Source organism: Gekko japonicus, unplaced genomic scaffold (genome assembly GCF_001447785.1).
Source record: "Gekko japonicus isolate JY-2015 unplaced genomic scaffold, Gekko_japonicus_V1.1 scaffold45, whole genome shotgun sequence".
NCBI lineage: Eukaryota > Metazoa > Chordata > Lepidosauria > Squamata > Gekkonidae > Gekko > Gekko japonicus.
Window position 1 is genome coordinate 1,923,676 of NW_015177011.1, and position 15,616 is coordinate 1,939,291.

The 15,616-nt window shown below is 41.5% G+C and overlaps 1 protein-coding gene across 1 annotated transcript in view; it reads left to right on the top strand.

Annotated features, from left to right (window-relative positions):
- KCNH1 (potassium channel, voltage gated eag related subfamily H, member 1) overlaps positions 1–15,616 on the top strand; it is a 359,758-nt gene that overhangs the window by 30,524 nt on the left and 313,618 nt on the right. Inside the window, exons 2-3 of the mRNA XM_015427609.1 lie at positions 2,275–2,398; positions 3,324–3,430. Coding sequence (XP_015283095.1) covers positions 2,275–2,398; positions 3,324–3,430 — 231 coding nt within the window. The remainder of the gene's footprint in view (positions 1–2,274; positions 2,399–3,323; positions 3,431–15,616) is intronic.

The following is a 15,616-nucleotide window of genomic DNA, read 5'->3' on the forward strand; positions in this document are numbered from 1 at the left end:
GGATATCAATGGACTTAAATGGATATAAGTCTGCTTAGGATGGCCCTGTAAGTCACTGGTGCTTGTCAGAGTAGACAGTACTGACCTTGACAGCCCAATATTAGGTAACTTTCTGTGTCCAGATGCATAAATCTTTAGGTTTATTTTACTTTAGAGGATAAATGTCCCTAGAAAGATTGCTGTCCTAGATACTGTGAATAACCTGAAACCAACAGACCAAATTAATAGCATCCTGGTTGTTTAAAATGCACACAGTTTGAAGTTAGCACTGGTTCGTTTTTAGTGTTGCCTTTTCAATAACCATTAAAAAATCTAGCTTGATGAGATAGAATACAAACAATCTCAAGGGAGTTGGGGTTGCAGGCAAACAATGAGGAGAAATGGCTTGACTTAATTAATCATAGTAAATGCTAAAGTGCTTTAATGGCTCTGGAATATGCAGCAGTAAGCTAAGCAAAAGCTAAGGGATTTAACACAGGCTGTAAGAAACAAAGCAGTTAAAATGTCCTGCAGTTACATTATTGTCATATTTTAGTCCAAAGGGAGTATAAAGATACTTTTCTTGCTGTAAATGCAATTGGCCAGCGGATGTAATCACTAAAGATGTGTTTGATTGAATCCCAGATTCTCATCGCACAACAAAAGCTTTATATGGGGAAACAGGGTGTTCTTGGCTGGGGTGAAAAGTTTATAGGAGTGAGTATTTAAACGCTTCCCATATTTGTGTCTTTCATTTGCTGAAATTGCTAATGACAACCATAAATATTTCATCAGACATGCGGTAGGTGGCTTTTTTGTTTTGAGAAAATACAACTACGGAGGAGTAGCTCTGCAGACTTGTGTAAAGATGACATACTTGCATCTTTCTGTTATTAATGTTAAGCCATTCTTGAAAATAAGCATAGTTGGGATCTTGTCCATCTGCCCAGGCCAGTGGTTGCAGAGACTCCTGGGACTATTTTCTATGGGGCATAGTCTGCACATGGGAGATGGTGGCCTGGAATAATAGGTGTCATTTTTGCCCTGCATGAACTGGGAGTGCCTCCAAGGACATAAAAAGTCCAGTGGCAGCTTAAAGACTAACAACATGTATTTCAATACAGAGTTTTGTGAGTCACAGGTCACTTCTTTAAATAGAAATGTGAAGAAAAATCATACTGGGAAATCTTATGGGGAAGGTTTGGGAAGAGGTCTCAGGTTCAAATAGATAATAAATGGTTCAAGTGAACATTAACTGATACTGGGATAAGGTTATTATAGTAGTCTGAAAACAGTCAATTAGAATTTTAAAAAAGGGGGGTGCTGTAGAGCCAGTAGAGATTGTAGTGACCAAGGAAATATATGTCTCTGTTTAAGCCGGGTTGGGTGTAATTTTTAAAAATTAATTCTAATTCAGCACTTTTCACATCTCCCATTGATGTTTTTTCATAGAACAATGACTTTCAGGTCTGTAATAGTATGTTCAGAGAGATTACAGTGTTCCCCCACTGTTTTCTGAATGTTGCGTTTTCTTATGTTCCATTTGTGTTCATTGGCCCCACGCAACATCTAACTTTCTATCACACTGGGTCCACTTCTCTTGCCACCTCTTAGAGCAATTCCAGCATTATCATGCCAGTCTTTGAATTCTAAACTCTCTCTCACTCTCATTCTCTGTGTGTGTGTTTGTGTGAAGTGTCATCAAGTCACTTTTGACTTATGGCAACCTTTGAATCAATGACCTCCAAAATGTCCTGTTGTTAACAGCTTTGCTCAGGTCTTGCAAACTGAAATCCGTGTTTTACTTTATTCAGTCAATCTACCTCATGTTGGGACTTCCTTTTCTCCTGCTGCCTTCATCTTAATGGATTTACCATAAATCTCTTGCATAGATGAGGTAGGATGTGTGGTTAAATGGCTACTGGTATCCTCTCAGAGACTGGGATGTGTGAAGAGAAGTTAAATGAGGACAACCATTGAGCTGAGGAGGGGGCTACATGTGGTAATTTTCTAGTTATTGCTTACACCAGGATCTGGTGTGGTGGCCAGATGTGGCTGCTATTCAATTGCCATGGCTCTCTCTCTCCCACCCTAGTCTCAATCTGCTGCCTTTTCCCATATCAAGGCTCCCAGACCTCTATCTGGAAAGCTAGCAAGCAAGAACGTAGCTTTTTGAGATGTATGAGAGCCTGTCAGTGCTGGGGGCTCCTTGATTCCTGTGGGGTAGTTTTCTGATGTATGATCAAGCAATGTGTCACCGAGCTGTTTGTCTAACTAATGTATTATTTCAAACAGATACAAATTTTGTCCTGGGTAATGCCCAGATAGTGGATTGGCCTATTGTATACAGCAATGATGGATTTTGCAAGCTCTCAGGATACCACAGAGCAGAAGTTATGCAAAAAAGCAGCACCTGCAGGTATTTCAGCATAGATTTACTTTCTGTTAAATAACGTGTAATATTGCTACGGTCATGCTGAAGCAAAATAAAGTGATCTGTTCATCCCACTTTGGGGTTTACTGTCCCATTGGCTGAGCCTATCAGTTGCAGTCTGTGGAGGAGAGTCCAGGATGGCTTCCGGAGCAAAGGTGGTATAGAGTGTTGGGTATGCAAACTCACTATGCTTGATATCAAGAAGCCACACGGGAAGGAGACTGATACCCAGTAGGATTCCCTAGGAAGAGGAAATGATGTTTAAAATACTAAAAAAGAAAAAAAAGAGAGAAAAGGGTGCAAGCCAAGATTTATTAGAAAATCCCACATCCAAATATATTTCAAGAAGGGTGTTCTTCAGGGATGATGATGATGATGATAATGGTATTTATGCATTGTGTGTGTGTGTGTGTGTGTACCCATGCCTGGAAGTCATGGAAACCTATGGCGACTCCTACTGGGGCATGCAGGACATTCAGAGAAGGGGCTTGATAGCTTGCCTCTGCCTCCTGGTCCTGGTATTCTTTGCCAGGGTCGGCCCTGCTTAGCATCTGAAATCTGACGAGATCAGGCTTGCCAAGGCTATCCAGGTCAGGGTGAGAATGATTATTATTAATAAACTAGACCTCAAGGTGTGTGAATTCTAGTAAGGACAAAATCACATCTACATTGTAAAATGCTGAAAGACTGAAGCGCAGCTGTAAATCAGTGTTCCTGCATGGCCATTTGTCAGTTCCGAAACAAGGACATTTAAAACTGTATTTTTATTTTTTTACACTGTGGGAAAGGGGTAAAAATTGGCTTTAAGTGGCACATGTAAGTGTGGCTGAAGAGTACTTTAAACCAGTTTGAACTCCATTCTGTGGCTGTCCTGTGTCTTATTTTGAACATCTTTTCATTTACTTTGCAGTTTTATGTACGGAGAGCTGACGGACAAAGAAACCATTGACAAAGTTCGACAAACGTTTGAGAACTACGAGATGAACTCCTTTGAAATCTTGATGTATAAAAAGAACAGTAAGTTGACTCTTCCATTCTTTTTTCAATAGGGCACAGTCAGAATAGAAATGCAAATGGACAAGTAAACATCTGACAAAACATCACTGTTATGGGAACGGCCTGTTTTTTCTTTTTTATAATTCATTGGTCATTAATAGGCTTCCAGTGGAGTGAATTATGAGAATGATAACTTTACTTGGAATAGAGGGATAGGATTGCTACTAATGAAATTGGAAGCAGTGGCTGCAGTAAATTGCTTTCTTTTATAGAGGGTTTTAATACCATAGCGTTTACTGGAATGTCTTCGGTGATGGACTTATATGCACCAGGCTAACACACCTTGCAACCTTGTAACCCACCAAGCCAAACTGTGTTTACCAAGCATACTCCAATTGTCTCTCCTCCCCCCAGTTTCCTAAGAAAAACTTAGATGAGGACAGGAGTAGCTGGAGAATTCTGGAGGTGGTGGAGATATAACTGGGGTGCTAGAAATGTTAAGCATATGCACTTTTTGTGTTTCTGCAGATCTTTTGTTGTTTGACTACTGTTTCAGATTTGCACAAGTTTTTTTAAATAGAAATGCACATTTTGTGACTTTGCACAGAACTGTGCAACAGTGACCACTGGTCAAATGTGTGTCTCAGTAGTAGAGCATACAGTATGCACACAGAAAGTCCTAGTTTCAACCCCTGGATCTCTCATTAATGGATCTCAGGGAGCAGCTGTTGGAAAAGATTTTTCTCTGCCTGAGATCATGGAGAGCTGGTGTCAGGGTAGTCAGTACTCAACTAGATGGGCCAATGTTTTGACTTAATGTAATTGGTGGCAACATACACACGTGTTTTTACTTTTCCTTTGGGGAGGGGGAAGTGCTTGGCAGGGCAATGAAGAGTGGAGAAGCACTGAGATTACCAAATTCCCCTCCCAAAACTGCTCCCTGGAAACAGAAGCTGCTGGGATTTTTTGACACAAAACCTCAGAAATAGAAAAGAGCCAGTAGCACCTTAAAGAGTAACAAAATATGTGGCAGGGTATGAGCTTTCGTGAATCATTGCTCACTTCTTCATATTCAGTATTTGAAGAAGTGAGCAGTGTGTCACAAAAGCTCACACCCTGCCACGTATTTTGTTAGTCTTTAAGGTGCTACTGAACTCTTGCTCTTTTCTACTGCTACAGACAAACTAACATGGCTACCCATCTTGATCAACTTTAGAAACGACATTCTTACAAGCCCCATTGAGTGTAAATTAACATGCAGGCTTCATGTAGACTGTTGTGGCAATCATTCATGTAGGATTTCATCTTGTAGACACATGCTGCTTCCTATGCTCAAGTGATTTCCATGTTGGAGTTAGGAAAAGCAGCCCTGAAAAACAACAATATTTGCATGAATTTCCAGACCTTGTTCACCACATGCTTGGACTCAGGCTTCTTCTTTGCTCTTTGCAATGCAAAGTGGTTGAGTCCTATACACTTTACAGATTATTTCAATATCATAGCTCTAGACCCATTAATAACAACAAAGCCACTTGGATTAAATGAAGACGATGAATGGACTCATTCAATGAAAACTAGTCTCCAATTAAAATAAACACATGCACATGTAAGGTAGGTAGACTAACTCGAATGTGAGCACATCTGGGATGCGGAGGGGAACTGTTTTGTCCAATGCTGGATTGCACTGAAGCTCCATCATGGCTATTTTGCTCAACCACGAGTAAAAGGGAACCAGTGTTATGAGACACCCTCAGGGTGTTCCCCTTGACTCATGGTCCAGCAAAATAGCAAACTGTATACTTGGCATACAGTTTGGTTTCCATCTTTGTCCTCAATAGTGCTTTTAAGAGGCAATTTTAATACTACCCTCTCAGAAACAAGTGGAAGAACTTGTGCTGAAGTGGGAAAACTAGCAGGACTAGCAACCGGCATTCAAGCTGAGAATGTCTGCAACCTGGAAAATAGAATGTTTCTCCCTCTTCATTTTCTAGAAAGGCATTCTTTTAAAATGCAATTAGTATGTAACATAAAAGCTCATTGTGCGTTGCCAGGATGCAGAATGCTCCTTCTGACCTAAAACAGTGTTCCTCAAATATCATACATTTCACATAATCCTTTCTACATTGACTTCTCTGTCAAAACATTTTAGGCTATAGAGTTAATTCAGTAGTACTAGCCAAGCCTTTTGGGCCTCACTGTCATCTTGGTGAATTGAACAGTGCACTGTAGCACACATCATATGTGCCTGGACATTCTAGGGGAAGATCAGTAGTGGTGGGCAAGCTTGTGTGTGCGTGTGCATGTGTGTGTGCATGTAAAATGCTATCAAGTTGCAGCTGACTTATGGCAATCTCTCATCAAGTTTTCAAGGCAAGTGATTAAGCAGGGGCGGTTTGCCATTGCCTTCATCTGCAAAGTCTTCCTTGGTGGTCTCGCATTCAGGTACTAACCCAGTTTAGCTTCCAAGATCTGATGAGATTGGGCTATAGTAAACCATTCCACATCTGGGCAAGTTTATAGTGAAGCTTATTTGCTATATTAGTTGATGTAGATTTTCCGGGTTGTGTGGCTGTGGTCTTGGCATTGTAGAACCTGATGTTTCACCAGTAGCCATGACTGGCATCCTCAGAGGTATAACACAGAAAGATGGCGTACTCTCTGTGTCAAGATGAGAAGAAAAATGATAGGCAGGTAATTTAGGTGCGGTAGGGCTGAGTCATTATCGTGTAGGAGTTCCCCAGGCTATGAACAGGCTAATGGAGGAGCTTTCCTGAGGAGGTTCTTTTGTATATGGATTGTTTCCTGAGGAGGTTTCCTGTTTCCTGAGGAGGTTCTTTTGTATTTGCTATAACTCATCTTCTAGTTAGAGAATCCAAGAACCTCAGTGTTCTCTGGAAAACAGATGGGAAATCACTTACCTAAACAGCCCCTGAAGAGGGGAGGGTCTGTCTCAGTCTCCCATCATAAATAGATTAGAACAAGTTTATTACGGTCATAGACCAGTATAATAGGAGACAAGTAAATACAGTTACAGGAGCAGTAAAATTATAAAATATATCGGCATCTAAAATTATAAAATTATAAATAGGATCTAAAAACGTTAAAATACAGAAATAATAGAATCAGAATTTTGATTAAAAATTAGGTTTAGGCCTATCTGTCCTTTATCTCTTTCCTAGTTTGGTATGCCAACCAACCAAATTTGGCAACCATCCTAGTCAACTTTTGATTATCTCCTGCCAGCATAATTGACAAAAGTATCCTTCTATCACGACCTGGAAAGGAATTAACTATAGGCTTGATCAAAACTTCCCTGATATTATGATATATAAGACAATTGAAAATTACATGTTCCAATGTTTCATCAGATCCCATCCCACAAATACAACTTTTCCTCAATGATCTAGTAAATCTGGCCTCCATTATGGCTGAGGGTAAGGCGTTGTATCTTAATAGGGTAAAAATTCTTCTATGATTGCTGATATCTAAATATTTGATGTAAGGTCTCACAGCTATCTTGTTAAGTGAACTTACATCAAATACAGGGCTCCTAATCCTGCTCACGTCCATCTGTCGTTCGACATCTAATATTCTTTGTTTTAGAACTGATCTAGCCCGATCGTGTCCCAAAGACAGAATAAACTGTTTTGAAAAACCATAACAGACCAGTTTATCTTCTATCTTTTTCCGCCATGAAGGAACAAAGTTATCTTGCATCATAGTATGGGAAAGGCCAATGGGTAAAAAAATCAATTTTAACCAATAGTAAAATGCAGCAATCCACAATCTTGCCTCGACCATAACCAGGCCAGCCTCTAAACGGATTGCAGCATTTGAAACGCTTGTTGGAACTTGAAATATAGCTCTTAAAAATTTCGATTGTGTTCTTTCAAGTAAGGTCAAGTTTGTCAGGAGAGACAAAGGAGCTCCATATAATAATTGGGGTAATACCTTTACAGTGAATAACTTAATGGCAGCTTCTAAGTTACGACCTCCTTTGGACCAGAAGAACCTTTGAATAGCTCCAGCGCTTTTCTTTGCATTAGCTGACAGGTAATCAACATGGCCTTTCATATGACCGGACGACTGAAATACAACTCCAAGGTATCTATAGCAACGAACTTGCTCAATGGTACGAGAGTCAATAACCCATTTAAACATCCTAGGCCTATTGGCAAAAGCCATTATTTTAGTCTTCATATAATTTATCTCTAAGCAATTCTGATTACAGTATTGCATAAGAGCACACATAGCTCTCTTAAGTCCCTTAGGGGTCCTAGAAAGCAAGACGGCATCGTCTGCATAAAGCAAGATTGAGATGTGTCTGTCTGCAAGCTTTGGAGGATGAAATTCAGGTTTGTACAACATAAATAGATTTATAGGGGCTGCCACTGAGTGGCCATGAGAGAAAATCAGGTTTACCTCGTACATGCCACTGACTAGAAGTTTTGGCCTTGGCAATCCACTGGCCCTTGTTAGTTTCCAAAGGATTAACATGTTCTTACAAGAACCAAGTAATGTGTCTCTCTCTGATTGCCATCTTTTATTTATCTTCAGTTTGTTCCCTTCCTGCATATTATAGTACAGCCTGAAGTGCTACTTCTTATGAGACAGGATTCTGCTTGAAGCAGTCCTGGAGCACAAAGCAGTCAATGCTAGTTTTTGGCCAGGAACATCAGCTGACTAATGTATGCCTTGTTCAGTCATTCTGATTTTGGCACTCTGTAATGGGAGAATACACTGTCTTTAATCCTAAACCTAACCTTGCACTATCTGTATTTAAAATCTTGGGGCATTCAGCACAGGAGTCCTGTTACTGTTTTCAAGATTCTACCAGGTTTTAGAAGGGCATACTTTCCTTGTGCTAGATACATTACTCAAGACTATTGCTGGAGCACAGAGTGGGAAGCAGTGAGGGCATACCAGAGCAGCAACATGCTGTCAGTTAACCATTAGTGTACTTCAATTACATATAAGGCACAGAGGATCCATTCTAACGGAATTTACCCTGGTAGATCAAATAAACAGCAAGGAAAGTGGGTAGAAATATGTGACAAGGTATTTTCACCAGTGGCACCAGGAACTGGGGAATACCCTTCTAAACAAGGTTAGAGGCCCCGGACCTCATGCTGGATCTCAAAGGTGCAGCTTCTTCCCATGAAAAGGCATCTTGTAGCAAGCTTTGTGGGCTGACTAAATATTATCAAAGCTGAATAGATGATATGATAGTTTGAATGTTTGGATTATTTACTGGCTGGACTGGTTTTATTTTTGTATGTTTTGGACCTCTGTTTTTATTTGTATGACTTTTTATTATAACAATTCTTGGGCACCCAGATGGATTAAAAGGTTGGCTAATAATAAATAAAATAAACAAGTGTAGGTTTAGCTTAACTCTAATCCTAGAATTTATCTCAAGAACTTATTTTGAGAAAAAGGAGAAAGCATAAGGAAACCCATGAGATATCCCCATCTTTCCTTTTGTATTTGATTGCTGCTTTAAAAGCATATAGAAAAGAGCTAGATAATCTATAAATCTTATCAAAATAGCTGTCAGGCTGAAGACGACTTCTGTTCTTTAATCGCTTTTCAGTTTTCTAGTACAACAGAGCGAAGTCTTGTAATTCTCCTTCAGGGACTGAAATGGAATCACCTCCCCCATCAACATGTACAGTTCTGACCTATTGACCCATTACCAGCCAGCCTGCAAATGGGGCCAGTGGCAGCAAATGGAGAGGCAGCAGATTTTAAGACACTGATAATAGCATGCTTGGGTCTATCGGCATCACTGCACTATGCAGAGAGATCACCTTGTGAAGGCTTACAGCTAGTTGTGTTCTCCCTCCACGCACTCTGCCTGCTAAGATGGAGCAGTTAGCCACAGGTAGACTTTCTTGTGTGTTTATCTTAAAGACAGTAAGATGCAGGAGGCTTTGTCTGCTTAAATCTGCAAATCTTATATCAGCAATGTGACTTGCTTAACCCATCCAGATCACAGAGACTGAACTTGCTTACTAATTTATCTAGAGCAGAATGTGTGGCTCCTGCAAGCATGTACAGTGACAGCATTAAAAAATGAATAGTGTAATATTGATTGAGAGAGTTTCAAAGGTTAGCTGAAGCTACAGTACAACCAAAATTCAGCCCTGTACTTCATCATGCCCAGTTATTAAGAGAGAGTTGACATATGTCTGGAGGGTGCAGTGTATATCTGGTGAAGTTTTAGTGAGGCTAAAGTCCTGTGCACACATACCTGGGCATAAGGTCCACATGCATGGGCAGGGCTGGCCCCAAAACTAGACAAACCTAAGGGGCCCGATTTTGAGGGCACCTAAAAGGCGAGACCCTCTCATGGATTGCTGCCTTGATGCAGCGAGGGGGCTTGCATGGTTTGATGAGGCTGCGGGCTATACCATGGAGACAGGTATACACCCAGGACAGACAGGCCACAGCAGAGAACTCAGATAAAATGTGATCTACTGCAGAAGGAAATGGCAACCCACTCCAGTATCTTTGCCAAGAAAACCCTATGGACAGTAACAAAAGGCTAAAAGATATGAGGCTGGAAGATGAGCCCCTCAGGTCGGAAGGTCTCCAATATGCTACTGGGGAAGAGCAGAGGGCAAGTACAAGTAACCCCAGAAAGAATGAAGCGGCTGGGCCAAAGCCGAAAGGAAGCTCAGCTGTGGATGTGTCTGATGGTGAAAGGAAAGTCCGATGCTGCAAAGAACAATACTGCATAGGAACCTGGAATATAAGACCTATGAATCAAGGTAAGCTTGACGTGGTCAAAAATGAGATGGCAAGACTGAACATTGCCATCTTGGGAATTAGTGAACTAAAGTGGACGGGAATGGGCGAATTTAACTCAGAAGACCATTATATCTACTACTGTGGCCAAGAATCCGATAGAAAAAATGATGTGGCCTTTATAGTCAACAAGAGAGTGAGAAAGGCAGTAATGGGATACAATCTCAAAAACGACAGAATGATCTTGGTCCAAATCCAAGGCATACCATTCAACATCACAGTAATCCAAGTCTATGCCCCAACCACTGATGCAGAAGAGGCTGAAGTGGACCGGTTCTACGAAGACCTACAACACCTCCTAGAACTAACACCAAAAAATGATGTCCTCATCATCATAGGGGACTGGAATGCTAAAGTAGGAAGTCAAAAGGTAACCAGAATAACAGACAAGTTCAGCCTTGGAGAACAAAATGAAGCCAGGCAAAGGCTAATAGAGTTTTGTCAAAAGAACACGCTGGTCATAGCAAACACCCTCTTCCAACAACCTAAGAGGTGACTCTACACATGGACATCACCAGATGGGCAACACCGAAATCAGATTGATTATATAATTTGCAGTCAAAAATTGAGAAGCTCCATACAGTCTGTAAAAACAAAACCTGGAGCTGACTTTGGCTCAGATCATGGGCTACTCAATGCAAAATTCAGGCTTAAACTGAAGAAAGTTGGGAAAACCACTAAGCTGTTCAGGTTTGACCTAGATCACATCCCTGATGAATATACAGTGGAGGTGAAAAATAGGTTTAAGGGACTAGATCTGATAGACAGAGTGCCTGAAGAACAATGGATGGAGGTTTATGACATTGTACAGGAGGCAGCAATCAGCACCATCCCAAAGAAAAAGAAATGCAAGAAAGCAAAGTGGCTGTCTGATGAGGCTTTACAAATAGCTAAAGAAAGAAGGAAGGTGAAAGGCAAAGGTGAAAGGCAAAGGTGAAAAAGAACGATTTACCCAACTGACTGCAGATTTCCAGAGAACAGCAAGGAGAGATAAAGAAACCTTCCTGAATGAACAATGCAAAGTACTAGAGGAAAACAGTAGAATGGGAAGGACTAGACATCTCTTCAAGAAAATTGGAGAAATCAAGGGAATGTTTTGTGCAAAGCTGGCCATGATAAAAGACAAAAATGGTAGGGAACTAACAGAAGCAGAAGAGATTAGGAAGAGGTGGCAAGAATACACAGAAGAACTATACAAGAAGGATCTCAGTGTCCATGACAGTGTGATCCCTGACCTCGAGCCAGACACCCTGGAGTGTGAAGTCAAATGGGCCTTAGAAAGCATTACTAATAGCAAAGCTAGTGGAGATGACGGTATCCCAACTTAGGTATTTAAAGTCCTAAAAGATTATTCTGTTAAAGTGCTGCACTCCATATACCAGCAAATTTGGAAAACCCAACAGTGGCCACAGGATTGGAAAAGGTCAGTTTACATTCCAGTCCCAAAGAAGAGCAATGCCAATGAATGTTCAAGCTATCATACAATTGCACTCATTTCACATGCTAGCAAGGTCATGCTCAAGATCCTACAAGCTAGACTTCAGCAGTAAATGGATAGGAGCTCTTCCGCCAGGCTTTTGAGTAGGAGCCGCCACCCTACTATACCACCACCGTCAAGACATCTGAATGGATGCATTGACGGGGCCCAGGAAGAACTTGGGATTACATCAGAAACGCTGTCGCCACTGGATATGTATGCTGAGAATACCAGCTCGAGTCATGGGGATACCATCTTGGATCTAGGACACTAGTAACTGGATAGAGCACTTTAGTCTTAGTTTTGATGTTTTATTATATTTTTACATGTTTTTACTTATGGCTAGACTAATGATCTGGCCTCTGTTAGCCGCCCTGGGGAGGGCGGGATATAAGTGTGAAAAATAAATAAATAAATAAATAAATAGAGAATTGCCAGAAGTACAAGCTGGGTTTCGAGGAGGTAGAGGAATGAGAGATCAAATACCAACATTTGCTGGATTATGGAGAAAGCAAGGGAGTACCAGAAAAAACATCTACTTCTGCTTCATTTACTAGACTAAAGCCTTTGATTGTGTGGATCACAACAAACTATGGCAAATCCTTAAAGATATGTGAATACCAGACCATCTCACATGTCTCCTGAGAAACCTGTATAAGGGTCAAGAAGTGACAGTTAGAACCAGACGTGGAACAACTGATTGGTTTAGAATAAGAAAAAGAGTATGGCGAGGATGTATATTGTCACCCGGCTTATTTAATTTATATACAGAGTATATCATGCAAAATGCCAGTCTGAATGAATCACAAACTGGAATTAAGATTGCCGGGAGAAACATCAACAACCTCAGATATGCAAATGATATCACTCTAATGGCAGAAAGTGAAGAGGACCTAAAGAGTCTCTTGCTGGGAGTGTAAGAGGAGAGCGCAAAAGTTAGCTTGAAACTCAACATCAAAAAAACTAAGATCATGGCATCTGGTCCCATCACTCATTGGCAAACAGAAGGGAAAGTCATGGAAGCAGTGACAGACTTCACATTCCTGGGATCCAAGATCACTGCAGATGGTGACTGCAGCCATGAAATTAAAAGGCGCTTGCTCCCTGGGAGGAAAGTGATGGCAAACCTAGACAGCATAATAAAAAGTAGAGATATCACCCTGCCAACAAAAGTCCGTATGGTCAAAGCAATGGTATTCCCAGTAGTAATGTATGTCTGTGAGAGTTGGACCATAAAGAAGGCCGAGCGCGGAAGAATAGATTCTTTTGAATTATGGTGCTGGAGAAGACTCTTGAGAGTCCCCTGGACTTCAAGAAGATCAAATGGGTCAATCCTAAAAGAAATCAACCCTGACTGTTCCCTGAAAGGCCAGATACTGAAGCTGAAACTCAAATACTTTGGCCACCAAATGAGAAGGGAGCACTCACTGGGGAAGACCCTGATGCTAGGAAAGACTGAAAGTAACAGAAGAAGGGGACGGCAAAGGATGAGATGGTTAGACAGAGTTACCGATGCAATGAACATGGAATTGAGCAAACTCCGGAGGACAGCGGAAGACAGGAGGGCCTGGCATGATGTGGTCCATGGGGTCACGAAGAGTTGGACTTGACTGGGTGACTGAACAACAACAAACAAAGGCGAAAGGAGCCTCTTATACTGGCTTGAAGAGAAATTTTATATCAATCAGGTTCTAGAATCTTCACAAGCTACAAGGATTTACAGGGGGATTCACTTTTCCCCTTCCCCCACTTGTGGCTCTCCTGACAAAAAATATGCAGTCTGTCACTAAAATCTACCTCCATTCCAAAGGACTGGAAAGTAGCTAACGTAACCCCCATCTTTTAAAAAGGTTCCAGAGGAGATCTGGGAAATTACAGGCCAGTCAGTCTAACATTGATACTAGGTAACTTGGCGGAGTCTGTTATTAAAGACAGAATTAGTAATAATAATAATACTTTCGATTTATTGATCGCTTTTTCCCACACACCTGTGGGCTCAGAGCAATTTACAGTTACTCATGACAGTTGGACTAACAATACTCATGGGGGATAGGGAAGACAACATACAGTATTTTTAATTACACACATATTGTGGCCAGGGATTCATCTGCGAGCTGGATCAGTCGTGTTCCGACGGCATGTATTCTTGTCACCTGGCTGATGACGTCAGGGCTTCTTGATGTCGCGCTGCCACACTGCCACTGCCTGGCTGACTCGCTCCACTGCAGGGATGCTGAAACAGATCTTTCAGCTTTTGATCTTTGCCACGCCACAGAAGTCACACTCGGCAGCTAACACCTTCCCAAAGGGAGTGGTGTGCCCACCCCCTTACGGGTGGTCCCCAATTTATCTACATGCCGAAGCTTTCGAATCACTGGGTAGACGATGAGCTAGGACAAGGCTTGGTTGCTCACACCATCACAGGGCTAGAACTGACAAAGCTTGGCAGTTCAGATGTTATAGTTAAGCAGGGGAATTATCCCCTGTGCCACCGCTCCCTTTTGCAGTAGGCACCTTGATGAACAAAAGCTATTGAGGAATACTCAGCATGGATTTTGTAAGGGAAAATCGTGTTTCACTAACCTTATAGAGTTCTTTGAGGCGGTGAACAATCATGTTGACAAGGGTGACCCAATAGATGTTGTTTACCTAGACTTCCAGAAAGCTTTTGATAAAGATCTTCATCAAAGGCTCCTTAGTAAACTCAGCAGTCATGGGATAAGGGGACAAATCCTCTTGTGGGTTAAAAACAGGTTAATAAACAGGTTAATAAACAGGAAACAGAGAGTGAGTATAAACTGGCAGTTTTCACATTGGATGTTGGTAAGCAGTGGGGTACTGCAGGGCTCAGTTCCAGCTTCAGTGCTTTTTAATTTGTTCATTAATTATTTAGAGTTGAGAGTAAGCAATGAAGTGGCTAATTTTGCAGATGACACTAAGTTGTTTAGGGTGGTGAGAACCAGGGAGGACTGTGAGGCACTCCAGGGGAATCTGTTGAGGCTGGAAGAGTCAGCATCGCATGGCAATTGAGGGTCAATGTGGGCAAGTGCAAAGTAATGCACATCGGAGCCAAAAATCCCAACTATAAATACTCATTGATGGGGTCCGAACTGGCAGTAACTGACCAGGAAAGAGATCTTTGAGTCACAGTAGATAACTCACTGAAAATGTTGACTCAGTGTGCGATGGCAATAAAAAAGGCCAATGCTATGCTGGGGATTATTAGGAAAGGAATTGAAAACAAATCAGCCAATATCATAATGCCCCTGTATAAATCTATGGTGTGGCCTCATTTGTAGTACTGTGTCCAGTTGTGGTCACCGTACCTCAAAAAATATAGCATTGGAAAAGGTGCAGAAAAGGGCAACTAAAATGATTAAGGGGATTTAAAGAGGTTAGGGCTCTAGCTTGGAGAAGTAATGACTGAGGGGTGACATGACAGAGATTTACAAAATTATGCATGGGATAGAGAAGGTGGAGAAGAAGTACTTTTCTCCCTTTCTCACAATACAAGAACTCTTGAGCACTCAATGAAATTGATGAGCATTAGGTTTAGAACAGATAAAAGGAAGTACTTCTTCACCCAAAGAGAAATGAACAGGTGGAATTCACTGCTGCAGGAAGTGGTGGCAGCTACAAGCATAGACAGCTTCAAGAGAGGACTGAATAAACATATGGAGCAGAGGTCCATCAGTGGCTATTTGCCACAAGGTATAGATTGAACACTATGTCCAGGGCAGTGATGCTCTCTATTATTGGTGCTTGGGTGGCCACAGTGGGAGGGTTTCTGGAGTTCTGGCCCCAGTGGTAGACCTCTTGATAACACCTGGGTTTTGGCCACTTTGTGACAGAGTGTTGGACTGGATGGGTCATTGGCCTGATCCAGCATGGCTTCTCTTATGATCACTATTTCCTCTTTC